Source organism: Scleropages formosus, chromosome 8, assembly GCF_900964775.1.
Source record: "Scleropages formosus chromosome 8, fSclFor1.1, whole genome shotgun sequence".
NCBI lineage: Eukaryota > Metazoa > Chordata > Actinopteri > Osteoglossiformes > Osteoglossidae > Scleropages > Scleropages formosus.
The window spans coordinates 28,117,092-28,143,916 of NC_041813.1; the positions used below are offsets into that span (position 1 = coordinate 28,117,092).

Below are 26,825 nucleotides of genomic sequence, written 5' to 3' on the forward strand. Positions count from 1 at the left end.
TTGCGCGTGGTGCCGTTGCTATGGAGACGCGTTCTAAACAAACTGTCGGACGAGCTGAACACGTTAGACCTCCGAGCACTGATCAACAGTTTGGTACGTATCTGTGTTTTTTATAGCGATTATGTGTTACAGATGTCATTGTGTACAATACATATTAAGCCGCAGAATCTCTTTGGAGAAAGTAAAACGTTAAAATTTTACGTTTGAAAGGGAAACGCTACAGCTTCGGCGAAAAAATGGTGTAAAAATGAGGTCGTCTCCTGGGTCACAGGTCACTTCCTCGTCTGAGTCGAACAACATTTAAATGAAAGGGATAATATACTTTTTTTTGAAGAAAAGTTCTCTATCCTTCACTGAAATATTAAAGGTTATTGTCCCATGTACTTTACGCTATGCCCATGTCATTTATTACCGAGGTAGAAAAGTGGAAGAATATTACATATTTTTACATATGTTACATTTGTTATCAACCAGTGACATCCTATTTTTAAAAACCTGAAAATTTACAAACACTAGTAACCCTAAGATTAATATCTTACTAACTTACTTACTTTCTACATTTTTTAAACTTGTCCAATGCAGGGTCACGGTGGTCCGGAGCCTATCCTAGAAGCATAGCGTGTGAGGCAGGGTACATCCTACACTGGATGCCAGTCCATCACAGGGTGCACACACACACACACACCAAGGAGAGTCGAAAACACGTCATTGGTCTTTATGTAACAATTATTTTTCTGTAATTGATTTAGGTACAGTAAAAACAGGTATAATTACCAGATAAACTGGTACAACCAATCTTAGCATCGAATCATTACAATATTAACATTTATTACAATTTAATTCTCCTTTCTGTGTAGCATGGAGAGTTCTGAGGTAATTAATTTTTCTTCAGTGGAGAGGGAGCTGAAGGCCGCAATAGAATCAGACAAGAAATATCAGAAAGAAAATGATGCTAAATTTCGAGCCTTGCATCAGAACGTTGCCTCCTATGAAGAGTTCAGGTAAGTGTAATCGGCGGATAACCGTAGAGCATTTAGGATTGCACAGATGTGTGTAAATGTATAAAACTGGATTCATATTTCGGTCATCGTTACTGGTTCCCTCTTTACACCTTTGGTTCAGTAAATGTCATTTTGATCCTTAAGTTATTTTTGCCACAGCTATTCAATATTTTTCCAAGATGAGTAATTTATGAGACTGGATGCATTGCTTTTCATTCCAGGGATATAGTGCTGGCATCCCATTTGAAACCTCTTGAAAGGAAGGATATAGCTGGTGCTCCACGCAAACAGCCGTGGAACCCCGTTTCCTCTGCATCCAAACCAAAGGACAGCTTTTACCCCGAGGAGGTCAAGGTCAGTCAGGTCAATGGTTTTAATAAGGTAATAATTTAAACATGTATGTAGTTATAAAGGGGGGGCGCGGTGGCGCAGTGGGTTGGACCGGGTCCTGCTTTTCAGTAGGTCTGGGGTTCGAGTCCCACTTGGGGTGCCTTGTGACGGACTGGCGTCCTGTCCTGGGTGTGTCCCCTCCCTCTCTGGCCTTATGCCCTGTGTTGCCGGGTAGGCTCTGGTTCCCTGTGACCCCGTATGGGACAAGCGGTCCAGAATGTGTGTGTGTGTGTGTGTGTAGTTATAAACTGTGCCTTAAGGGCGTAAAGGATAAAAAGTAAGCGTCTGAAATATTTCATGACTTTATACGATGAATATTTAAGAAAATACAGACACGTGTGTACACTCTCTCTGCTGTATGTGCTAGTTTTAAGTAAGGTAGCAATGTGTTTAACACACACACACACATTGACTGAAACCGCTTGTCCCAAGTGGGGTCCCAACCCGGCAATCCAGGGTGCAAGCCTGGAGGGGGAGGGGACAAACCCAGGGCAGGACGCCAGTCCATTGCAAGGCACCCCAAGTGGGATTCGAACCCCAGACCCACCAGAGGGCAGGCACAGGCCAAACCTACTGCGCTACCACGTCCCCCACCATGTGTTTAACAGCCCTTCTCAATTTTTTTTTTTGTAGACTGAACAGTTTACGTTCCAGCCCAAAACAGCTTCTGACTTCCATCGAGACTGGAAAAGACTGGTTTGGAGCCCTGAAAAGAAGTATAACTTTCTGATATCTCTTGGTGGCAAGAACCTGCAGCAAATATTCAGTACTGAGATTGCTTTGGGTCTGCTTGGCGAATTTTTGCAGATCATTGCAGAGTGCTTTCGTCCTGGAGATGAGCCAGAGGTACTAGCTGTGTTGGAGGGCTTGTCAAAAACGTACCGTTTCAGCCTCAACGTGTCCTTCCTGGACCGAGCGGAAAGAGATGCGTGCGCCAACCTGTTCCGCGGGCTGCTCAATGTAAGCGAAGGGCAGTGTTCGGAAGACATTTGCACGAGAACCTGCGGGCAGGCTACAGAGCCGAGAGAAACGGAAGGTCACAAACACACTCGGAACAGGCAGGCTGGGGAAACGTGTGTTGTGAAAAAACTGAAAGCATTAATGCAGCTGTATGACGCGACCCTTCCGTGTATGCAGTGAGGAACCCAGGCTACACACAACATCTCCAGTATATTTACTGTCCCGTCAAAATTCATGACTCATATTGTGTCACTCCTCCGGAATTTAAAAAAAAAGTTCATTATGCAAGTTACGAATGTACATTCATTCATCCTTCATCTGTAACTGCCGGTTCAACGCAGGGTTCCTTGAGCCTATCTGAAGCATAGGGTGCCAGCCAGGGCACACCTTCAATGGTAACCAGCCCAATGTAGAAGATTTAAAATCAAATACAAAACACTTTTTTATTTCCTTTTAAATTCTGCAAGACATTCCTTTAACATTCACTTAGTCTGCAAACATGAAGGCCGCCGTTCAAATATTTTTCTTGCCGCTGTTTTTTGGCATACCCGCAGTGCTCCATTCGTACGAGGCCTTTCCAGGAAAGGAGGACTACTTTGCCAGCGTGGCCTGCCCTGCTTTTTTACTCTTCAACAATGTGGCTTTCCTTTCAGACGTGACCGTTGTATTGTCCTGCCTCTGTAAACCCGTGGAAGCCCAGTCAGTGGTTTGGTACTTCCAGAAGGAACTTGACTTTAAGAACACCAGAGCCCTGTCCGATTTTAACGGCACGTCGGTGGTAGACACGTCTCGGGTGAGGTGTTCGGAAGGACTCGAGAGCCGCTTTTCTATCCGCCTCTTCAGTCTCCACATCTACCGAGCCCAGGAAGCTGACTCTGGATACTATATCTGTGGTTCGACCTCGGGGCAGTACTTCTACGCCTATTACGTGGATATCCAGGAGCCCTGCTTCATCTCGTTCCCGCAGCACTCGATGGCCCTCAACTGCAGTCCGAGGCAGAGGGGAGCGACCGAAACGTCCGCGTTCTACAGAGTGTTCACCAACTACTCCGAGTGGACGGTATGCGATCGCTGCGGTGTCCCAGGAGAGCAGATGCGCACGGGGCTGTGCTATCTGTCAAGCCCCTATCTGCATGTCCGCTACAAGTCCATGTCGGAGGGGGTCAACTCCTGCGGGTCGCCTGCGGTGCCTGAAAGGTTCCAGCTGGCTGTTAGGGAGAGGGGGGCTGAGCTAGAAGTGCGAGATTGTGAAATTCCATGCTCCGCACAACCCATACCTCCGCAGGAGTTGAGCTCTGTCCTGGTGCTCCTGGCGTCCGGCAAGAAAGCAGGTCAGGTTCCTGTCTATTATCAGAACTATCCGAGTGGTTCCCATGTCATCCTGACCTGCCCTGGGGCGAAACCTGAGCATGCAGTGGCTTGGGACTGGGGTCAGGTCGGTCTGTACCGCTCACGGTATATGGAGGGGGTTGACAAGAGCATGAGAGTGTACATCGATGCTGGCAACCATCTACATTTTGACCCTGTGCACCTTGAGGACAAGGGCTCTTATTACTGCTGGCTGCAGGGGAAGGTGGCAGCTGAGATAAAGCTGGGTGTGCATTTGCACCTGGCCCTCAGGCGGCGACTCTTTGACCTCGATTCCCGTTATGCCTTAAGAGCTATTTTTATAGCCTACACGGTATTCACTTGTGTTTTTCTTGTGATTTTGCTGGCAAAGTTTGTTTGGAGATTTTACAGATTTCATCATTAAAATATGAACATCTGTAAATGTCATAGAATTGTCACGCCCACACCCTCGAGCCGACGCGGAACACCTGGGACGCGGCGCAGGCTGGGGCATAAAAGGCCGCGTCAAAGCACCAGCCGATGCGGAACCTTGTTCAGCCTTGTTGTTAGCGATCTCCTAGCCTCTTGCTCCACTCCCTCCTGTTCCCTGACGCCTTCCCCGATCCCGTCCCTTGCTCCTACGTTTCTGTACCTTCCTTTGATCGTCGACCTTTTGGATTCTCCTTGTAACGACGTTCGCTCCTCAAAGACCGATTGCCTGTCCCTTGACCTCCGCTCTTGGATTTCCCTGAATAAACCACGAATTCCGCTCTGCGCTTGGGTCCGCCACTTCCTTCCGGAACCAACCATGACAAGAATGAAAAGAACAAAGTAAAAATACTTTTGATGTGAGTAGGAGAAATGACAAAAATGTCTGTATGCTAATAACAGTATGATTTCGTTGTGTGATGTTTGTTTTTAAATTTCCATTATTCTTTGTTTAGTTAATATAAGAACCCAAATATTTGCAGGAGAATTCTGTTTACTTTTGGAGACCTCGGCAGGTGTGATACAACATATCCAGATGGGTTCCCTTTTTGCACAATGCACATGCGTCAACCTGTATTTATCTAATGTGAGTCATGCTTCTCTCACAAATAAGATATTTTCTATATATCATTACAGTGTCTTTCTCCAAAGAGACTTGCAAGTTAATAAGAGAGAGACGCGCGATCCGAAACCGCTCGTCCCAAGACGGCATATGTATGAGAGTTAAAAAAGAGTAAAATATTTTTACAGATGAGCTCACTTTTGTTCCATTACTATGATCTCCAAAAGTGACAAAGGTAATTTTTTTTTTTCATGGAAATAGTTCCTTCCAGCAGCAACTTGTCTTTTGTTTGCACACACTAGTTTCTTTGTTCATAAATTGATTTTTCCTTTCAGTTATTAAACGTTAGAGTGTTTCCGGCTTTCAAAGAATGCATGTACCATATTGGGTTCAAACTGGAGTGCAGAGGACAGTGGGAGCTTACATCCTATATTTGCGAATGGCGGATGGGTGTTGGACGGTAGGTGGTTTGATATTTCTGAATTTTTGTTTTTCATAAGATAAGTACACAAATAAGCAAAGGCTGCAATCTAAAGAGGTAAAGTATTGGCAGGCTTTTGAAACCATTTGCAAAATTAATGCCATTCAACCAGTGCATTCACAATAAAGTAGTTTTTCTAGGGCCAAAAGAACCAAGTGAAAAAAGCAATAGCAGTTTAAGCTATGCAATAACCACGTTGAACTTGTTTTGCAAACAGAAAACTCGTCAACAATGTCTTAAAATGCTTTATTTCCACTACAGTTATCGAGATGTCAGTTATTACATCATTACACCCCCCATTCCAGCACTACATTGCAGTTTTTGTTGACTGAAAACTTCCAATCTCAAAATAACATCAAACTACTGCAAACAAAAATCACAAAATCATAAAAATTGAAATAATACAATAAATATAACAAAGCTAAGTAACATTAGTGATACATCAGACTAGCTGTACTCCAACACTATAATACTGAGGACTGAATTCACATTTAAATCCCTCATAAAATGTATTTTCAGTCACTATATTACTGCTTACAAAGAGAACTAAAAATATCGGCCTAAAATGACACGTTTACAGTATTTCATGTCTATTTAAAAAACGCACTTGAGAATGGACTTTAGAGAATAAAATGCTACAGATGTTGCTTCCTGTATAGTTATTTGCAATCAGTGTAATGTATAATTGCTGCCTGTTCTGTTTTTTCGGAAACTGCCAAAAGCAATAGAATTTGCGAGAGAAGGGTCACGACATTCTCAAGGGACATGAGTTATGAAAGGCAAATCCAGGCTGACAGCTCCCTGACGAAGACACTGACAAACCTTTAGATTCATTTGAAATTCATGCGGTGGTTTACTGTCACGAGTTGGTCATTTACTGCTGTCTCCTTGCTTTACTCATCCTTAAATGTTACTAACGTTGGCAGTATCAAAATGTCTGTATACTGGAAAATCTGATGCTTGACCATGGAGGAGAAGAAAAACCAAATTATATGCAGACACAAGGACAGATTCCGATGACAGACCCAAGACTTAGATGGACCAGTTCAGCTCAGATCCAATACAACTGCAATAACATTTATTCCTGTAAAGCGTATGGGTTTCGGTCGAATTTAGTAATAAAATCTGTATAATTGTTTAACCGATTGACTTACATGCGGGTGTGGAACATTATCATCATTCACTTGTTTGAGGAAAATAATTAGAGGAAGAGATGGCTTATAAAAAATTTGGCAATTAGCTAAAATATTGAGTTGCTTACCTTCGTGTGGTAGATGCCTGATACACACATACGCAACAAAATACCTAAAAATAAGTAGTAATACACATTGGGGCACTCATTCATATCCAAACCCAAATTTCTAGCATGTATACTAAAATAATCAACCTCAAGGGCCCATTGCTTATGAATGCTGAGCGCTTGTGTCCAGATGCACAAAGGAGTCATTCATTCATCCATTGATTCATTGCCAGTAACCACTTGTCTAGCTCAAGAGTTCTGGCAACACGGGGAACACACGGCACAAGGCAGGACACACTCCGGACAGAACGCCAGTCTTATTGTAGTGCAATCACCCACACCGATTCATTCGCACATGCATACACTATGGGCAAAATCACCATGTACTGATTCAATATACAATAAACCTGTTGTTACAGTTCAGACACTGGCCTAACAGAAGGGATGTGTTCCCCTTGATAAGTCTAATTTGTCCTCCCTGGTATTTGTGTATAACTCTATTGCGAATACTATTGCTCATATTTTTTGGTCCCCCAATAAGTTCTTATACCATGGTAAAGATATAGCAATTTCTATGCTTTTTATATAAAGTTAACAAGAAATAACTCCAGAATAAAGAATCTGTACAAAAGTACACCCGTCTCTTTTGCACACTGAACCTCGACAAAGTGGGATTGCTCTTGTTGGATGCAGCTATTTCACCAAGGAGAAGAGGTCTTTTGGTTGTTCTTGACTGGTTGGTCCAACTTCTCTGTCCTCCTTACTCAAATACAATCTGTGAGCTGTGGTCTAAAAGACCCAACTGACTGGTACCCACTGAGGCTGCGACCCCAGTTTCTCAAGTGACCTCTTTAAGGCCCGGAAGGCTCCATCCATGTTGTCGTTGACGATGGTGAGGTCAAAGTAATGGGTATAGGCTTGCTTAATCCTTCTGCTCTCTTCTACTGTCCTCTTAAGCTCACTGTCCTGCAGGGGGAAGGAGATCTCGTCAAATTATTACCGTATTAAAACAAGCAAAATGGAATGGAAGAAATATCCAATTAAACATGACAAAAAATAACAATAAATGTTAAATATCTTTCATTTACATGCTTTGTCAGATCATGGCATATTCTATCTTTGTTTACCGTCAGCTGCTTAGTGACAACTCCTGCTTCCATGGCGTTTTTATTCATGGCCTTCAGAACTTCAAAGCTGGGAGTCTCAATGAAGACCACAAAAGGTAGAAATTCTGATGTTCGGAGAACTTTGAGTGCCTGCGGTAAAGATGGTGAGGCTTTATGCAGACAATATTGAAAACTTCACTGAAATACAGTATCTAGAAGGATGCTCTTTGCACAGAAATGCATTACATTAAATGCATTACAATGGCATTAAGTATATCGATGATATTTTCATATACTGGAAGATTCTAATCATGGTTTCAAGTTCCAAACACAGTAGAACCACTAATGTTTCATTCTTATTCATGCATTTTACTGACACTTTTCTCCAAAGTAACCTACAAGGTTTGCTATGTGTAGTTCCATACAGTTGTTATAGTAATTTACACAGCTTTGTGATTTTTGCTGTATCAGTTCAGTGTAACTACCTTGTCTAAGGGTACTGCAGTTTGGGGTTTGAAACCCGTGAATGGATGATGACGGCTCTAACCTCCACACTACCTCAGCAACATAGTTAACCCACTTCAGTGCTTTGTGGGTGTCCTCCGGGTGCTCTGGTTTCCTCCCACACTCCAAAGACATGCTGTTCAGGTTCCCCCATAGCATATGAGTGACAGAGAGAGAGAGTGTGTGTTCCACTGATGTATGGATGAGTGACCCAGTGTAAGTAGTGTATCTAGCAGTGTAAGTCACCACGGTGAATAAGGTATGTGGGCTCATAACTCTACATAGAGTTCATTGGAAGTCGCTTTGGAGAAAAGCGTCTGCTAAATACATAAATGTAAATGTAAACTATTTGGCTGTTACAGGAGATGATGTAACCTTGAAAGAAATGTAATTCTTCAAAAATATGGATAACGGAGGTTACTTTGGTCGGGTTAATGGAATGATGGATTGAAAAAGTGTCTCTAACCTGGGGGTTTACATCCAGGATGCACATCTTGCCAGCATCTACCACTTCATGGATTGAATTAATCTTGGTGCCATACAAGTTTCCATCATATTCCCCATGCTCCAGGTATCGTCCGTTCTTGATGTCTGACTCCATCTCGCCGCGAGTCACGAAACGATACAACTGCGCATTCTTTTCGCTTGCCTTGGGCTTCCTAGAGGTGTCTGGAGAGGAGCACAAGAACGACAGGAATTGAGACAAAATTGTGAGTAATGACAAAGATCTGCATTCATTCAACATGATGTTTACAATCAGAAGATAAATTGGGCCCCATACAGTGATTTCTTAATATGATAAAGTGCTATTATCTGTTGCCGTTTCAGTTTCTGACTGTACTATGTGCCACGACGATGTCGCTTTATTACTTTATATATCAGTTTGAGAGAAGTAAGGTCAATTTAGAATGCAGCAATATGCCAGCTATAATGGTGATGTTTAAAATGTGCACTTTTCCAATCATAGACACAATACCACTATTTTCTTAGAATTAACTAGAAGTAGTCTGGTCAGGCGTACTGACATATCATAACAAATCAGAACGTAGCTCGATGTACCGTATTCCCATTCCCATTCAGTGTTGTTAATGGAAGACACTGAAATACTAAAATAACTAGATTAGAGCAGAGAAAATAGGGAATTTTCATTAAGCAATATGATGTGATGCAGCGATGGCCACCGATCAGCAGCCTCGGTTTTCTCACAGGGGATGGTGGTCCCATAGCGCTGAGGGTCCGACACGAGAAGCCTGTTCTTCAGAGTGCGTCGGCCCACCCCCTGAGCCCCGATCAGTATCAAAGTCTTGCGTCGGAACGGGGGGATTTTTGCCACCTCTTCATAGATCATCAGCTCATGGCGATCAAACTCTTAGAGAAGAAAGATGTCACAGGCATCGGTTTTTACTGCGCACATAAAAATGTACAACTTAATCTGAGGGAGGAGAGCAAACTATACTTTGACAAGTTTCAGTATCATTTAAATTAATTGTCGACCCATCATTTTTAATTCAGAAACACATGCTCGCATACACACCACTTGATGCATATCACTTTATAACCCATACATGTGAGCTGCATTATTATAAACAATTTCATTTTCCACATCCATTTTTTTATTTATTGATACACCAGTGAGTTTATAGTTTGCAAGAAATAAAGTCCTTTCTGTAACACTAAAAAAAGTCCAACCTGCGTTTTTCGTTGTCAGGTACATCACCTTCTTCTTCTTTTTCCCCCCCATTCCACCACAGAGAGAGCCTGTGAAAAGCCCAGGGGTGCAACGATATGTCCTTTTAACCAAAAATAAAAGTAACAACACCTACTGCATAACACAAAGCCTCCAAGTGCGCACAAATAGGAGCTTGTAGCTACGGAAAAAAACGTTTATCCAAAAGAGTTTGTCTGATTTTATTTGATGTTGATCCTAGGAACAATGAATATTTGAATTTATAGATATATTATTATATTGCAGCTGTACATTATTATGTAACCCCCCCCCATCAAAGTCTTACAGTACCTGCAGATGCCAGCTCCATATCCTTCTTTACAAATGCTTTCCTCTTTTCCTCCAGGAGCTGGCTGGGAATGAGGCCTGCGTTCCCACCCTCGACATGGCGTGCCTGTTCCAGGCAAGAGACTGAGCCAAAAGCATCTCCAAAAGTAATCGCTCTCATCCGAGCGTCATACGGTAAGGTCGGTCATTTTTGTCCTTCGTCACAGATTGGCCACATTATGACACATGTTCGCAATAACTGCAATTCTACCAGGTAAATTTAGTATTGAACCACACGTACATTATTGGCCAGTGTCAAGATTTTCCTTTGGAATTACACTCAGTCACACGCCACATATGTAGAGGACAGAGACTTGGGACTTTGGACTCATATAACTAACCTGCCACCAGTTGATGTCTTCCTGGTTAACAATCTGCAGAATATCTTTATTTCTGAACTTAAGCCCTGCCTCTTTGCAGGGGATCAGGCTGTCATGGGCAGGATCATAGTCAAAGTGACACTTGACAAACACCTACAAATGGAAAAAGAAAGAAGGTAGCAGGGCCCGCGGTTTAATGATTATCCCAAAAAAAAGGTTTTGTGAAAGTATAAAAGCCATTATTTTATTACAATTCCTAAACGAGAGATTACAACATTATTGCCTTACGGGGGGTGAACTTAAATTCAGAGTAAGGTGCACCTGGAAGACATATTACACCCAGCCCTCGCATATCTCCTGTAAACACTCGGAAGTAAAATCTGTGTTTCCCAGTGAATATATGGGTTGATGGCACTGCTTCTGACTTACCTGACGTGGTGGCTGTGGCTCCTGGTAGCTTGGCAGCACTTTAAGCACGACGTTCCCGCTGGCCTCCTGCAGCATTTCTTGCAGCGCCTTTGGGTCGTCACCCACCTCCTTCCCGTTGACCTCCTTGATAACGTCACCGACGTGCAGCAGGCCCTGCTGGTCCACTATCCCACCGTGCAAGATTCTTGCGATCACCAGATCGCTATTTTCCACTCGGAATGTCAGACCCTGTCCAGGAAAGCAAATGCATGACCTGAGCCCGCTTTCTTGCTCATGCATTTTCTCCAGTCATTCAGTGAACACTCATTCTGCTGACCAACTGCTAACTCAGGATGTCCTGTTTTGCAGGACAGTCACATACATTATATGTCTAGTTGTACATAATAGTAAGACAAAAATGAGTGTTCCTTAAAATGGGATAATACCGTGGTCTTACCAGGTGCTCCCCAGACACTTTGCGAATGCCCACCATTCTGATAGCATCAGATGGCATTATTGGGCAGTTCTGATTGGCATCCATGAAAACACAGGGGCTGGCTGGGGGGCTTTCATAGCTTTTGGAGGCGACCAAATCATGCGTTTCCAGAAGAGACTGTGAACAAATCACAACTTATAGTCAACGGGCGGAACAGAAGCAGACCGTGAGCTTTGTACAACGTACGAGCGGTACAAAATTTCACTTAACGCATGTTTGTGAGTATTGAAACTGATCTGTTGTGTGGATGGGTAGATACCTGTAGTGGATGTAATGCAATGGCATCAGCTAAATGCAAATTATTATTTTTATTATCGCGGCAGGTTTGACCAGTCCCCACTGTGTAGCGGGTCTGGGGTTCTAGCCCTGCTTGGGGTGCCTTGAGACGGACTTGCGTCCCGTCCTGGGTGTGTCCCCTCCCCCTTCAGCCTTGCGCCCTGTGTTGCCGGGTTAGTCTCCGGCTTGCCGCAACCCCGCTCGGGACAAGAGGTTGTTGGCAATGGATGGATATTATTTTTATTATTATTATTACAATAATAATACAGGTATATCTTATTTCTGCATGAAGGTGCTCTAATTTTCACGTAAATCAGTCACACATATGCTGCACCGTATTTTCCCGCTGTATTTTCACACGTGTAGCTTCTTGCTGCACTCCAAAGTCCAGTCACCTGGAAGTGGGGCTCCTTCAATATGCTGAACAGCTCATCAGCCACCTTGCTCTGCTCTGTGAACAGCTCCAGGTCCCTCAGAATGTCCTGCAGGAGCTCCACGCTATTGCCCCGCACCGCCTCCAGCTTGTTCTCCTCCGGGCTCTCGCTCGCCTGTCAGGTCCACAGACAGATGTGTTCACCATACCAATGTATATGACACATACCAAAAATGGTTAAGGCTCCTTTGCGTCATGCACCGATGCCAGTTTTTTAAGCACGTAATAGTGTTACTTGACTAATGATGAATGTACAAAGGGATGGACTATAAAATTTGTGCTATTTTTTCTGATGGATGACTGACTCTTGAATCCAGTCAACGGAGCTACACAACTCAACAGGAACAGGGTCAACTGATGCCACATAATAAACTTCAAACTCTGCCATTAACAGATCAACTGACCATGTTTACGAATCATTCTTTTTCACTGACATAGGTGTGTTCTGCAGAAGACGGTTCCATGTTCGGAAAAACTATCTACATTTCATACAAGCTGGAATTCAACAGAGGTCTATTTCTCATTACCATACAGGGAACGAACTTGAAAGAAAAAAAAAAAAAACAACTCATTAATCACCGATGTTATTATATCTTGTAAACTGTTACGGAAGGCAGCTGAGTGGTATAAATTTTATGATGCATAATATGTGTGAGAGCTGCGGAGCTTGCGATGTCTAAAATCGACTCCTGCTACGTTCTACAGAGGAAGGGTGACTTACTGCCGGGCTCTCTATTATGCCCTTGAGGAAGATCAGGTCAAGATCATTTGCAGTGGTGGAGCACGGGCTGTCGCTCAACGTGTCCATAGCCTGCTGCACAGCTGCAAAGACAAGACGGACGACTGGTTATAGGAAATCTCACCTACCGGAGGACCTTACAGAGCAGCTTGGTGATGGCATGACTGTTGAGATCCCCCACCACACAAAGGAAAGGAACCATGCTGGTTCTCCAAGGAAACACGCTGCCGGATTACTGCCTGCTCTTTTCATTAGCAAAATCCCAGAAACCTTACTTGAGTCTCTTTACTATGTCTGTTTGTCATAGTAGGAGTGCTTTGCAGGATATTCAGAACATGAGACTGTTTTAAACTCTGGAAATATAATATATCAAGTCCATATGTGCATTAATCAATGAAAATATCTAGTGTGGGCAAATCAACAGAAAAGTGTCAACTGTTTATAGAAAATTCATATCACCACATCCATAACGTTCTTCAAATGTCACCAAGACCTGTTCCTGATTGGGTGACACGCTTAAGGCAAATTCCTTTTTATAATTCTATGTCACGCTGCATGAAATGTAAGAAATTAAAGCTGGACAGCCAGCAGTCAAAACAGAGACAAGCCTTGGGAAAACTGTCGATGTAATGACTCTGAAAATACCATTTGACAGCTGGGCAGAACCCATCCATTTGGCTGAGCAGAGCCCATTCAAAATTAAAATGAAAACTTTTCTACAACACATCCCGAGAGAGAAATCAGAGGGAAATATGAGGTACCCGACTAAAAATTCCAAGTAACATCAGGGTCAAGAACATGAACTTGCAGTCTAAAGGCTGCTTGCTCAAGCGTAGAACTTTCTCAGAACTCACCCCAAACACGCAGTTTCTGTCTTTATTCAACACTGCCAAATACCTGCCTTCTGCAGCGTAGTACGTGACAAGAGTCGGAAATAAAACGACGCTGAAAACCGCAGCTGAGTAGAGCACACTGCTTTTGTGTGCCAGAAAGACAAGCATCTCGGAAACTGCGGGTGGCAGCGGCATCCGGCAGAAGAACAAACACCTGGTGCCAGCTTGGGAGCTGAAGGAGGACGTGTACTCTGGACTGTAACCTCACGAGCTGGCGGTGAAGTCTGACAAAAGTGTTTTGAGCTGGAAAAGATTAGTTACCTCCATCAGGAGCTGGCAGGGGCCTAACAGCTGCCATATGAGCTAATTCTCCAAGCAGGACACCATCGTTGAAGCTCAGTGAGTCCTACGCCAGCTCCAGGTTCTCTTCGACCCAGGCTGCCAGATCTACCCACATCCTTTTGTCTCCTGGGGCCATCTGATAAGGAAAGAGGCAATACCACTCAGCCCTGAGAGATCCAAGTTCTGCCTCACTCTGCGAATCCAATCCCGTCTCCTTCGGGATTTGGTGCCAGCTCAGCCTCCGACTCACCCTAAGGCCAGCGCAACACCTCTTGTCACTCCTCTCAGCTCCACCTCTGCCTACTGGGACAGCGAGGAAAGAAGTTCGTGGCCCCTCCACAGATCCGGCCTTTTATTTGCCCTCGTGTGGACCAGCTGGATACAGCTGGGTGGAGCTGAAGTCAAATGAAGCTGATCGGTTGCTTCTTAAAGGGCTGTTTGCAGGTGCCAACGCTATTTTTTTGACAGACGTCTGCATGAAAAAAATTATGGATAAGCAAAAAGCAGCAGCCATTATTCAAGACCTCAGAAATGGATAAATCCCAAGCAAAATACAGCTCAAGATGCCATTTAAAAATACTACTTGTCATCAGCGAAAGGAGCACAGCCAAGGAAATATCATGGTTTGCTCAATTTCTGAGCACGTATAAAGAGAGTGATACTGGCAATTTTAAAAGATTTATGGCCTCGGCTGAGGTCACGCATTCTTTTTCTGATGCCTGAACGATTCCGACGGCAAACTTGACTGTCTGGAGAAGGTTTTTTGGGCAGCTTGTAGTGTAGCGGTTAGCGCTACTGCCTTTAGATCCACAGGTCACAGGTTTAAGTCTCCCCTCCAGCTGTGATACCCTTGAGCAAAGTACTTACCCTAAACTTACTCCAGTAAAAATTACCCAGCTGTATAAATCGGTAAATAGTTGAAAGTCACTTTGGAGAAAAGCATCAGCTAAATGAAGTAATGTAATGTAAACCTGTAGATAAACAAATGTCCACCAAGGAGGTGAAAGCCCCCTTTTTCTTCTTAACTCACTGCCACGTTCTGTTTGGTTGTATGTGTAAAATCTTACTGTATTGCTGCCGGGACATGGGTTCGATCCCCGCTCAGTCTGTGTGGAGTTTGCACATTCTCCCCATGTCTGCATGGTTTCCTCCCACACTCCAGTGACATGCTGTTCAGGTTCAGCCATAGTGTGTGAGTGACAGAGAGAGAGTGTGTGTGTTCCACTGATGTATGGATGAGTTGACCCAGTGTAAGTAGTGTATCTAGCAGTGTAAGTCTTTGAGTGCTCTGGTTTCCTCCCACACTGCAAAGACATGCTTTTCAGGTTCCCCCGTAGTGTGTGAGTGACAGAGTGTGTGTGTTCCGCTGATGTATGGATGAGTGACCCAGTGTAAGTAGTGTATCTAGCAGTGTAAGTCACCACGGTGAATAAGGTGTGTGGGCTCGTAACACTACATAGCGTTCCTTTGGAGAAAAGCTTCTGCTAAATGGCATAACGTATAAAATAAAACTTACATCTCAAGGTCATATATGTTTGTAATTACAGCAAATTTTTCTTTTGTGTTATAGGAAGTATTCTTTCTTACAAGTACTTCTATTGTGTAATTACATTGAAATGATTGGAAACTGTACACCCCATGACATTTATAACCAACAGCACTTTAACAACAGGTCCCAAAGTCACATTGACTCACATTGTAAGAATATACCATATACCATAGAGTGACGGATAAGACCGCAGTTATGTTACACAAGCATATGGTTCTGGAAACAGAGGGTGCCACTCACCAGAATCTGAGTTCACAGAGGCCACGGGCATGTCAAGGACGTTGGCTTCGCAAAATCAGCTGTAATCTTGCCAAGGCTAAAAGGACACCGGTTAGATAAAAAAGTTTAAAGCAGAGGATCAAACGTAAGGAACATTTCAAACAGGGCAATGAGAGAAAATGGAGCAAAATCAATGCTGAATGCTGCAGCTCAAATGAGTACATTTCTGAAAATTGTTCACAAAATTGGTGTCGGTATGTGAATTTCAGTGATACGCATAATATGCAGGAAAACGTGATCTGGCAATGCATTTAATGGGTTTTGTATTATTATTATTATTATTATTATTATTATTATTAAAATCTGAAATCCTCAGGACTCTGGTGCTGGCATTCAGGCCTATCAAGGGAATGGAACCATCCTACTTACAGAACTTCAAACCCCTCATCCCATCAAAGTCACTATGTTATGTACCATACAGCCGCCTGACTGTCCCCTGTTGAAAGGGCTGCAAATCAAAATCAAAATGTCTATTTTGAGCCCTAACTCCTCTCTGGTAGAGCGCCTTTCACATGTCACACAGGGCTGGAATCTCTTTTCCAGGAAATATTCAGGACTCAGATTTACAGAAAGAACTGCTGAAAGCTTCCTGCCAATTTATACTCCGTATGTTTGCTTTAGTGCATTTTCCATTCCCTTGGAATACTCTAAATTAAATTAAATACTTTGCTGAATTGTCTGTACAAACCCTACTCAGTGCTGTTTTTCTATTCAAGTTATTGAATAAATTCTTAATTATTAAGCATCTGCTAATGCAGACATAAATGTATTTGCATTGTTGTTATTGTTTTTTATTATTCTTGTTACAATTTCTTCATTATTTGTTATTCATTCAGCATTTTTTTAAATCTTTATAAATATTATTATTGTTTATGTTTTAAACTATACAGTCAACCTTCATGCTTGTTAGGTAAAAGCATATGCTAAAACATAAATGTAAACATCTATGTGCATTTTTTTTATTTGAAATTATTTTGTGTACATTAACTGTACGCAAAATGCCCGTAATCACATTTAGGCAACACATCTGCTAGATGCGTACATGTAAAAAAGCAGGTATGTATGACTATATTGCAAGTAGGTATGTATTATTATTGTCTTAAATTTTCCTTGAAAATTATTTGACGCACATCACAACATTTATATTTCTCCTTATATGTATTATATATAACTGAATATTCCCAGCCGTGGCATGACAAATTCTAGAAGGTTATCACATAAATTTACAAAAAAAATGGGACATATTGCTCTGCAACCCCTCAGCGAATGCAAATGAATGATGCAGGAGGCTGCAACATTTTCCCTTAATATTTTTTTTTCTAGCAGAAAAAGATTAAGGGAAAAATGTTGCAGGCTCCTGAATGGCGACACTCATTTTTTAAATTTCCAGGGCTTTGCACCTTCGCACGAGAGAATCAGCGCACAATGGGAGTTTATAAGAAGCGGGCGGTTGTAAGCCGTTACAATTACATTATATACAGTATATATGTTTGACAAATATAGTTGTGCTCCCTGTCTTATTATTGCCACTTGTGCATGTAAACACTGAGTGCGGGAGGAAAGGTTCAGAATCAGCGCACCGCACTGCACTGCACTGTAACTGTGGGACCATGTGCGGCGCACTTGTTTGTGCTCAAGTATCACTAAAAATTACATTTTTTTTTATATTTAGCTCAGAACCACAACCCATCTCTCCGCCTACGGCTGCTTCTTCTTGCGTGGATTGATCGGCGGTTACAGATTTAGGCGACACTTACACTGTTTACAGTTCGAACGCGCATCAAATAGCGGAGCGCGACTCGAGCTGGAAGCGTTATATAAATCACTGCACTGCACTGTACTGTACTGGCCGCAAAACACGTTATTTCACTTTACCGCCTGGGCAGTCGCAGCACGCGCGGCTCCGCGAGGCTTTTCTCGAGGTGGGCACGAGCGAGCGAACGCCGGCGTGATTGAAGAGCGCAGTGCTGCTCGGTACCCTGGTAACAACTAACCGTGGTGCCGACAATGGAACAAAGGCTGCGACCGCGGTTCTCGCGCTGCGCAACCAACCCCTTCCCTCGAGCGCGTTCATCGCATCGCTCACCTTAAAGTCACCTTTCGGTTCGGGCAGCAATATTATTAACGCCTCCGACCGATGTCCTGCTGTTCTCCCCGCGTGAAAGACGTGGCTCGAGCCGAGCTGAAATCTCCGCGCAGCCAATATAAGAGCCTTAAAGGGGCGACGAGCGTCTGCGGGGGGTCCGTTATGCGGCGACACGGCTCTCGAAGCCCCTCCTTGGGTTTTAATTTACAGCAGCATTTACATAAATTAGCAGGCAGGACGGCTGTTTGATATTCCACTAAGGAAATACAAGCAGTAAAAAATTAACCCGTTTTTTTTTTTAAAAAAAAATAAATAAAATAAAAATCAAAACACTAAAAATCAATAATAATGACAAAATGCATGGTATTTAATTAAATTAAAACAAAAATGATACACTCAGCCGAAACAACTTCGGAAAAACCATAAACATAACAACACGGGACTTTTATTACGTTTCTTTAAATAATCTAAAATATAATGTATTTTTTTCTTGGTGGAAGTGTAATTAAAGCATACTTTATTTAATAAAGTTTAATGGAAAAAAATATATATTTTTTTTTTTTCTCATTAACCTCTTCTGTAGAAAATCACAACAGGAAAAAAAAATTCTTTCTTTTCGGAGCGGAGTTATGAATCTCTTTATAGTGTAAAACACTGAAAAACATACAATTTACCTAACAGCAGTTATTTCGAAGGCAAAATTTCCAACAGGTTCAGGTATCACCACCTAATGCTGCCCAAACACTTATAACAACACCAGTAAGAACAAAAAATAAATACTGTGAGCAGTTCAGCTGAAAAACCAAACATTACAAGTAGCCTTGGACAAAGGTGTCTGCCTAATATTACTACTACTACTACTACTACTACTACTAATAATAATAATAATAATAATAATAATAATAATAATAATAAAAATAATAATAATAAGTAAAGGAAACCATGGTCCAGGAGGTAGCACGCCTACTGACACCTGCTGGTTAATCACAAGTAGTGCAGAACAGTTCTCACAATAATACTGTAGTACAGTAGTAAATTTATCCCTAATAAAAAGAGCAATGACTGTCTCAGAACAGCACATTGAGGAGACACGTGGGGAACCGATTTTGGAATAGACAGAGCTTAATTTTCTCTGTAATGTGGTGCATATTAATTTAAAATAGTGCTTACATGATGCTTCTCAAACATTTTTCCTAACAATCAAAGCATTTTGATTCGAAGCACTTCTATATTTTGTCATTTTCTGGAGGGGTAGAGGCCCGTGCTTGTCAAAAAGAGTTTCCGCGTATCTGGGATCGTTCTCTCTTGCCTGATCGAAATCTTTCGTGTCTCTGCTGGCACTGCCTACTTCCCACAATCCCCTGCGCCTCCTTCAGAAATCCGGCTTATTCAGCTGAGTAAGGGGATGAGTGTCTGAATTTATGATTACCAAGTATCATAATAGATAAACGTTTTTTTGTTCTTGTTTGTGTTCAGTATTCGAGAGGAATTATGAAAGAGAGCGTTGCGAAGCGGCGGGAGAAGGGAAAGGGGGAGAAAGAGAAGGAGAAGGAGAAGGCGAAGGACGTCGCCGGCGGCCCCGAGCCGCAGGATGTGGAGATGACCGAAGAGGAGGCCGCTGCTGCCGCCGCCGCCGCTGCGGGGAAGACGAGCCGGGAGCTGGACGCGTCCACACTGGAAGGTGCGTGGAAGATTTGCACTTATATACCTCAGTGTGCTTCTCGCGTACACACAGGGCCTGTAACAGGCCTTCAGCTTCATTTCCCCTTGCTTAAGTTAATCTAAACGTGTCACCTGAGACAGTTTTGACATACTCTGTTTTATAACTACTAGGGAGGGAGGACGTGTGTCGTGCAGTTTCTGACACTTGTTAAACCTATTGTTTTTTTGCCTTTATTGATAGTTTTGTTTATTCCCCAAGAGTGTGTCTAGAATTTCATGATCTTGGACTGATTTATATGAATGAATGAATGAATGAAGGAGTGAAGGAATGAGAATGTCTGCCCAGCCGCCCACTGCCTTATTGTTTATGTTCATGAATTCCAGCGAGGAAGACGACGACTGCCCTTAAAATCGCATTAACGCACAAACTCAGATTTGTGTCACTCAGTTAGAATCAGAATCAGAATGAGCTAGTTTGTTGCCACGTATGTTTACGCAAGGAATTTGTTTTGGTGACAAAACTTCCACAGCACAGACAGAATGACAGTGACAAGACACACAGATCATAAAAAATAGATTAAGTGAATAAAAGATGAAATGTATATAATGTGTGTGTGTATATAAAATATAAAGTACACCATATACAAAATAGGCACTAGACATTGATCATTATATGTATGTACAGGTATGTGCAAGGGAATGCAGGTAAGAGATATGATGTGATAAATAGATATCATTATAAATAGCGTTGTGTATTGCACCAGTTCACTCCCTAGGGGGAATTTAGCTGTTCATGAGGTAGATGGCCTGAGGAAAGAGATTTTTCTTGTGCCTGGCTGTCCTGGTGCTCAGTGCTCTGTAGCGCTGGCCGGATGGCAGAGGTTCGAAGAGGAAGTGGCCTGGATGCGAGGGGTTTAGAATGAGTTTGCCAGCCCTTTTACGCACTCTGGACGAGTACAGTTCTTGGAGAGTTGGGTGGGGGGGATGTTAAAAGTTAACAAATCATGTTCTGGCCTGCTTGTTAAACAGCAGCAGGTTGTGTAGCAGTTAGAGCTGCTGCTGAAGGTCGCAGGTTCGAATCCCATCTCCAGCTGTAGTACCCTTGAGCAAGGTACTTACCCTAAATTGCTCCCATAAAAATTTCCCAGCTGTATAAATGAGTAAATAATTCAGTTGTAAGTAGCTTAACACTGTGTCACTTTGAAGAAAAGCATCAGATAAGTGAATAAATGTAAATACACTGAACACAGTGTTTCTGCAGTTGATTTGCTTCTTTAACTTGGATCTTGTAGTATTGTGTCATGTACTTTATTATTCATCCTGTTTCTGGAATGCCATTTTGCCAGTTGTTTTCTGAGGCTTACCATGTTCAGAATTAAAGCTTCTGTCCATAACAGTGCATTCTGTCATTTTTGTTTTTCTGCTGCTTTAGATATTAAAGAGCATGTCAAGCAGATCGAGAAAGCGGTGGCGGGGAAGGAGCCTCGCTTTGTGCTGCGGGCCCTTCGTGCTTTGCCTTCTACCAGCCGAAAGCTGAACGGAAACGTGTTACACAAGGCCGTCTCCGGATTTTACACCTCTAATGCTGCCAGCAAGGAATTCCTGCTTAACTTTTTGGAGGAGGTGGGTCTACTTTATCTGTATCTATACACTGAGACCACAGAGCTAATACTAGTTCCTCTACATTGTCTGCTTCTGACTAATATTTAAAAAAGCAGTTACTTGTATCTTAATACTATTTCTACTTGGCCTCTTCAGAAAGTCTGTAGGAGGTATTGCCTGCTATGATGAATTGTTTTGGTGATTAACTGCTTTGTATTTAGATTTTCTGTGTTTTTCCATGTATGTTTATTTACTGGGAGTGTTGCGTTTCTCATCAGCCTATGGACACAGAGGGTGAAGTCCAGTTTCGGCCACGGACAGGCAAGGCAGCCGCTGCCCCGCTCCTCCCGGAAGTGGAGGCCTACCTGCAGCTACTGCTGGTTGTGTATCTCACAAACAACAAGCGCTATACAGAAGTGAGCTATTCTGAAACTTTGATATTTGTGCCTTCTTTACTGGTAGTGATTTTTTTTTTTATACAATCCTTTATATGCTATTGCACAAAAATAGTGAAACAGCAGACATAAAATTAGATGTTAATTTTGCTAAATTTTGACAGTACCACTACTTGTAAACCATAGAAGGGAAAACACTGCCTCTGGTCTTTTTGTCCAGCATTCATAAACAGTGTTTTTCTGTTTTTGGCTACCAGCTTACCGAATTGTTCATTGAGTGGACCAGAGATGAACTTTGTGCTATGTAAAAGTATAAGTCCATCAGTATCCTATGCAGTGTGTCATTGATATATTTTATAGTTTATACTTGACATGTGTCTACTCTGTCAGAATAAATGTGAAACAATGAGATCAGGAACTTTTATTTGTACAAGTATCTTATAATTAACTCAATTGGATGATCAGTCTGCATCTTGAAAATTGTGCGGGATACCTTAAGGTAAATTGTTGAAACACTGGCTCAGAAGTACAAAGTACGGGTTCATAATCATGAGCGTAAAAGACTTCTTCCCCCATTCTTAGGCCCAAAAGGTGTCAGATGACCTTCTTCAAAAGATCAGTTCTTTGAACCGACGAGCTTTGGACTTAGTGGCGTCCAAATGTTACTACTACCACGCCCGTATTTATGAGTTTCTTGACCAGCTGGATGCTGTCCGCAGGTGAGTGCTAAATTATGGATTTTAAAAAAATTTTTTTTAATTTACATTTTTATAAAATGACACTTGGTGAGGGAAACATATCCTTATTTTTACATGGCTTACATTCAGGTACGTCATATTTGTATCATCTGCAGTTTTATCATGTGCCAGTATACTGTAACTTTTTGTCCTCTGCAGTTTCCTACACACTCGACTGAGAACAGCTACGTTGCGCCATGATGTTGATGGCCAGGCCACGCTGCTCAACCTGCTGCTTCGCAACTATTTGCAGTATAATCTGTATGACCAGGCAGAGAAGCTTGTGTCCAAGTCTGTCTTCCCTGAGCTGGCCAACAACAATGAGTGGGCTCGCTACCTCTACTACACCGGTAATGGGCACAGTCTCCTGAGGTTAATGTGTCCCTTTATGTCCGCTACTATAACTGAAAATCTCTAATGCTTCATGATCATGAAATGCAACAGTAATATTATGTTGTTCCTCTACCATAGGCTTCATAAAAACTCAATTTAAAAATGATCTTTCCAGTCAAGATTTCCTTACAGGAGGTTATAGTTTTGCTGCAATATACAGGAAAGGTGTGAGGGAAGAATATGTATTTTTTGGGAAATGAGCAAGTGGTTTGTGTGTTACCTCAGTAAATCTTTGTGAGCCATATACACTCATGGAGCGCTTTATTAGGAACACCTGTACACAGAGCTGAGGCTGCAGGGGCACAGGCTCACCAAAACTGGACAGCTGAAAACTGGAAAAATGTAGCCTGGTGTGATGAATCTCGATTTCCGTTGAAGCACATGGATGGTAGGGTCAGAATTTGGCGTCAGCAGTACGAATCCATGGATCTGACCTGCCTTGTGTCAACAGTTCAGGCTGGTGGTGGTGGTGTAATGGTGTGGGGAATGTTTTCTTGGCACACTTTGGGCCCGTTAATACCAATCAATCATCGCTTGAATACCACAGCCTATCTGAGTATTGTTGCTGACCATGTGAATCCCTTTATGGCCACAATTTACCCATCTTCTAATGGTTACTTCCAGCGTGATAATGCACCATGTCACAGAGCAAAAGTCGTCTCAAACTGATTTCATAAACATAACAATGAGTTCAGCATTCTTCAGTGGCCTTCCCATTCACCAGATCTGAATCCAAAAGAACACCTTTAGGATGTGGTAGAATGGGAGATTTGCAGCATGAATGTGCAGTTGACAAACATGCAGCATAGACCATAACATCATAGGAATGTTTCTAACATCTTGTGGAATCCATGCCACGAAGAATTGAGCCTGTTTTGAGAGGAAAGGGAGACCCTACCCAGTATTAGTATAGTGTGCCGAAAAAGTGCTCCGTCAGTGTCGTATGGATCATCTAGTTTCTTGCTGTCGTGTTGTTTAGTATCGATTGCAGCTCTTCTGTTCTCCTGCTGCAGGTCGCATCAAAGCTATTCAGCTGGAGTATTCTGAGGCTCGGAGAACCCTCACTAATGCCCTGAGAAAGGCGCCCCAGCACACTGCCGTGGGCTTCAAGCAGACGGTCAGGACACTAGAATTCAGCTGAATGCTTCTACTTGTCTGTGTTCAGTTTCCATATCACTTTTTATTGTGGAATAATTTACATTTATTCAGTTAGCTGGTGATTTTCTTCAAAGCGACTTAGTGTTAAGCTACGTATTTATTTACCCACCTGTGTATTTTTTATTTTTTTTTGTTGTTGTTTTACTGGGGCAAATCTGAATAAGTACCTTTGCTCAAGGATAATACACCAGGAGGTGGGTTTTGAATCGCAGTCTCTAAGCCCAAATGCAGCAGCTCTAACCATTACACTACCTGCTACCTAGATTAAATAATACTTTGAGAGCTTCCTTTGCCTTCTATTACCTATGTTTTAAGCAATGATTTGGATAGTTATGTAATAACGTGAGGTCCAAGGCAATATCTAAATCATATAGTATAAATTAACCTCTTTAAAGAGTCAGTTTCTTCTCTTTGAACAGTGTATAGCTGTATTTATTGTGGTTGCCCGTATATACCTGATAAATTTAGGATTTTATATTTTTCTACTGAACATCAGGGGACACATTTTATTGAATTCACATCTCTGGAGAGTTCCTGCAATGCTGTTTTCATTGTCCAACATTGCTCTGTCACAGGTGCACAAGCTCCTCATCGTGGTGGAGTTGCTGCTTGGGGAGATCCCAGACCGGCTGCAGTTCCACCAGCCTTCCCTTAAGAGATCACTTATGCCCTATTTCCTGCTCACTCAGGGTGTGTGTCTTGTACGTTGATATAGAAATGGTTATTTCGTAAGAACCTGGGATTTAGGTTGTTCTGTCCAGACATCTTCAAACAGAACAACATGCTGTGTTTACTGAGGTTGTCGATTAATTGAAAATACTCACACAAGATCCTGTCAATGACACTTGTGCAAAACATTTTTTTTTTTTTTAATAAAGCTGTTCGGACTGGAAACCTGGCTAAGTTCAACCAGGTCCTTGAACAGTTTGGAGAAAAATTCCAGATGGATGGCACATACACACTGATCATCCGCCTGCGACACAATGTAATTAAAACAGGTGAGCGAGGTCCAGATTCAAGTATTTAAATATTCTCAAGCACTTGCCGTTGAGTGGAGTCACTATTTCGAATGAGTTCCCTGATCTTAAATGAGCGTTAAGTAGGCAGCATTATCCAGCCAAGGCCACAAATGTCCCTCATTGTTTGGCCAGATTTCAGTATATATTAATATGTGTGGGAATGGAGTCTGTTTCATTTGATGTATTTCTTGATCACATTTTCCAGGTGTGCGAATGATCAGCCTGTCTTACTCTCGCATATCACTTGCTGATATTGCCCTTAAACTGCAGCTGGACAGCCCAGAAGATGCAGAGTTTATTGTAGCCAAGGTAATGGAGTTTATGGACCTTTACCAGCCATGCATAATAAATGCATTTGCTGTCAGGTGAACTGTTATAGTCAGTGGAATTCTGTGATGGACAGACGAAAGCAGAAAACTGGCAGATAACTGAATGTCTGTACTACGCCCTCCAGGCTATCCGCGATGGTGTGATCGAGGCTAGCATCAATCATGAAAAGGGTTACGTCCAATCTAAAGAGACCATGGATGTCTATAGCACCAGGGAGCCGCAGCTTGCTTTCCATCAAAGAATCTCCTTTTGCCTTGACATCCACAATATGTCTATCAAGGTAAATCTGCTGCTTTCTGTGACATTTAATAATGCCACATCTATTACGAATCCTCAAAGTAGCCTCATTACCCAGTGAGAGTAAGAGTTCAAACCCATTTTAATGCTTTTTTAAAAAAATTTTTCCCCCCATGTAACAATGTGCAGAGGTGCATTTTAATCTAGTGTGTTTTCTTTGTACAGGCAATGCGATTCCCTCCAAAGTCATACAGTAAGGACCTTGAATCTGCAGAGGTATGAATATTTGCTGTTATCAATGGCAAATGAGTCATGAAAAATATGGAGTTCATACGTAACCTAATTAGTTACGTAGAAATACAGGTGATTCATTTAGTATTTGTTGTGAATAAAACCCATTGTTTGCTAAAGACAACAAAAGTAATGTTTAGAGGTTACGTGTCTGAAGGATGTGTTTTGGCACCGAAGCGGTTTTATAGTAACTGTCAGTAGGTTGTGTCTTTACTAAATATTTTCTTAAAATATTTTCCCCCATTTAACACTAGTGTACTGCTATCAAGATGGCAGGAGTATTGCACATGCTGTATGTTTGTTCACTGACTTAGGAGCGTCGGGAGAGAGAGCAGCAGGATCTGGAATTTGCCAAAGAGATGGCCGAGGATGACGATGATGGATTTCCATGAGCCCTTTGCAATGAACACTTCCATCATGTGTACTGTCAGCCCTCAACACTCTCATGTTGCCGTATGGGCTTCGCTGAGTTATTGCAAGAAAATGTATAAATGCCATTTCATCAGGTATTTTTCGTAAACCCTAATAAAACACAACAAATGTGCCAGAGTTCATTTGTTAGTGTTAAAAGATCAAAATGTTAGTCATTCTTAAGTATGCTAAATTGAAATGTACTTGGTGCTGTATGTTTTAAGTTTCGCTGGTGAGATTGTTTTATGCAGGATAACCTTAATATGTTGAGATAATGAAGAGAATTTTTAAAAAGAAATTCCTTGTTTTAAAACCTAAGGTATGCTTAGCAGTGATTTTATGAATTCTACCACAAATTTGTTTTCCCTTAACGTGAAAGATTTTACTGATTTAAACATGACAGCATTACTGTCGCTAATGTATGTCCAGGTGCACCAACTGACCATGTTACAGTGAAGTTATAAATTTTTGAAAGTAAAAACATTTTGTGCTTGATTTTTAATTGCATTTTCTTCACTTGTTTATTTTATACGTTTCTTTATGGTCATGAGAACATGACCTCTTGCTATCTGCCTAGGTAATAGTTGTGAGTAAAACTAACAAAATGGGGATGTGGGACCACATTAATTCAGCTCAATTTCTCACTTTTCAGAGCTTGTGCCTGGTGTTCCTGAGTTATCAATCAATAACGTGACGCACATTGCACACGTTCAA

General features: G+C 42.1%; 4 protein-coding genes across 5 annotated transcripts; 3 read left to right on the forward strand and 1 right to left on the reverse strand.

Moving 5' to 3' along the window:
* Window positions 1–20: 20 nt before the first annotated feature.
* On the forward strand, window positions 21–2,541 carry dnaaf19 (dynein axonemal assembly factor 19). Its single transcript, XM_018764333.2, has 4 exons — window positions 21–93; window positions 893–1,001; window positions 1,223–1,355; window positions 2,025–2,541. Exons 1-4 carry the CDS (start codon window positions 21–23, stop codon window positions 2,529–2,531), a joined length of 822 nt encoding a protein of 273 aa, XP_018619849.2. The 3' UTR covers window positions 2,532–2,541.
* Window positions 2,542–2,829: 288 nt separating this feature from the next.
* Window positions 2,830–4,154, forward strand: LOC108941711 (Ig-like V-type domain-containing protein FAM187A). Its single transcript, XM_018764499.2, has one exon. The coding sequence runs from the start codon at window positions 2,851–2,853 to the stop codon at window positions 4,102–4,104; it is 1,254 nt and encodes a 417-aa protein (XP_018620015.2). The 5' UTR covers window positions 2,830–2,850; the 3' UTR covers window positions 4,105–4,154.
* Window positions 4,155–5,508: 1,354 nt separating this feature from the next.
* Window positions 5,509–18,003, reverse strand: LOC108941696 (MAGUK p55 subfamily member 2-like). 2 transcript variants are annotated; one of them, XM_018764480.2, is made up of 14 exons: window positions 15,752–15,809; window positions 14,213–14,434; window positions 13,942–14,098; window positions 12,770–12,870; window positions 12,011–12,163; window positions 11,301–11,456; window positions 10,865–11,092; window positions 10,457–10,588; window positions 10,080–10,182; window positions 9,752–9,820; window positions 9,269–9,430; window positions 8,529–8,731; window positions 7,580–7,708; window positions 5,509–7,418 (listed from the first exon to the last, which is right to left on the reverse strand). In XM_018764480.2, the coding sequence occupies exons 3-14, from the start codon at window positions 13,976–13,978 to the stop codon at window positions 7,242–7,244; spliced, it is 1,650 nt and encodes a 549-aa protein (XP_018619996.2). In that variant the 5' UTR covers window positions 13,979–14,098; window positions 14,213–14,434; window positions 15,752–15,809; the 3' UTR covers window positions 5,509–7,241. The 2 variants fall into 2 exon arrangements, with proteins under 2 accessions (XP_018619996.2, XP_018619997.2); XM_018764481.2 differs by lacking the exons at window positions 13,942–14,098; window positions 14,213–14,434 and adding an exon at window positions 17,877–18,003 and having other exon boundaries at window positions 15,752–15,827.
* A 1,240-nt stretch (window positions 18,004–19,243) lies between these two features.
* Window positions 19,244–26,244, forward strand: psmd3 (proteasome 26S subunit, non-ATPase 3). Its single transcript, XM_018764334.2, has 12 exons — window positions 19,244–19,557; window positions 20,971–21,161; window positions 21,419–21,556; window positions 22,118–22,254; window positions 22,432–22,622; window positions 23,679–23,782; window positions 24,399–24,513; window positions 24,702–24,821; window positions 25,048–25,151; window positions 25,297–25,452; window positions 25,635–25,685; window positions 26,015–26,244. Exons 1-12 carry the CDS (start codon window positions 19,368–19,370, stop codon window positions 26,090–26,092), a joined length of 1,575 nt encoding a protein of 524 aa, XP_018619850.2. The 5' UTR covers window positions 19,244–19,367; the 3' UTR covers window positions 26,093–26,244.
* The last annotated feature ends 581 nt before the right edge of the window (window positions 26,245–26,825 follow it).